A 966-nucleotide genomic window follows, 5' to 3' on the forward strand; every position below is an offset into this window, starting at 1 on the left:
GTCAGACACCGCCTACCAAGAGCCTGGGTCTGGGTCTGGGTCTGGACCTGTGCCTGGGTATGGTTCTGGGTCTAGGTCTGGGCCTGGGTCTGGGTCTGGGTCTGTCCCAGGTTTCTTCCTAAAAGGAAGTTTTTCCTCTCCACTGTGGCCGTGTTGCTGCTCTGGAGGAGACTACTAGACCTGTTGGGTCCTTGTAAATTCTGGAGTGTGGTCTAGACCTGCTCTATCTGTAAAGGGTCTCGAGATAACTCTTGTTATGAATTTGATACTATAAATTAAATTGAAAATTGAAATTGAAAATAGCACAGGTCGGGGCTTTTACTGTGAAAAGCAGCATGTGATGTGGCCGTGTTAGCGTTAGCGTTAGCTACCTTGTAGCACAGGTCGGGGCAGAGCCGGGCGTTGCAGCGGAGCCACTTGTCGGCTCCCTCCTCGCAGCGCTCGATGATGTAGCCGGTGATCGTGCTGCCGCCGTTCCTCAGGGGAGTCTCCCAGCTCAGCTGCACCGAGCTCTTGTTCTGGTCCTGCCAGACCAGGTTCAGAGGGGGGCTGGGACGCTCTGCGGGGGGACAAAAGTGAAGTTAGTTGAAGCTAACTAACAAAAAGTAGGGAGAAGGTTTCAATAATACTTAATTTAAGACATTTTAAATGTCCCATATTCTGCTCATTTTTAGGTTTGTAGTTGTATTTTGAGGTTGTACCAGAATAGGTTTCAATGGTTTCCAAAAAAAAGAAAAAGAAAATTGCTATCTAGATACTAGCTAGACCTCTACAAGCTAGCTAGCTAGCTAGTTTAGCCTTATTGTTTGTTGGATTTGGAAGATCTCGCAAAACAACGTCAAGATCTCGCAAATAAAACTCGAAAAACAAAGTCAAGATCTCGCAAATACAACTCGTAGGCGCCGTGTGGAACCAAAGTGGCCCCATGCAGGTGCCGTGTGGAACTAAAGTGGCCCCATGCAGGTG

General features: G+C 48.1%; 1 protein-coding gene across 1 annotated transcript in view; it reads right to left on the reverse strand.

Annotated features, from left to right (window-relative positions):
• LOC116702471 (titin-like) overlaps positions 1-966 on the reverse strand; it is a 210852-nt gene that overhangs the window by 1290 nt on the left and 208596 nt on the right. Inside the window, 1 exon segment of the mRNA XM_032536680.1 lies at positions 372-559. Coding sequence (XP_032392571.1) covers positions 372-559 — 188 coding nt within the window.

This window comes from Etheostoma spectabile, chromosome 2 (genome assembly GCF_008692095.1).
Source record: "Etheostoma spectabile isolate EspeVRDwgs_2016 chromosome 2, UIUC_Espe_1.0, whole genome shotgun sequence".
Taxonomy (NCBI): domain Eukaryota; kingdom Metazoa; phylum Chordata; class Actinopteri; order Perciformes; family Percidae; genus Etheostoma; species Etheostoma spectabile.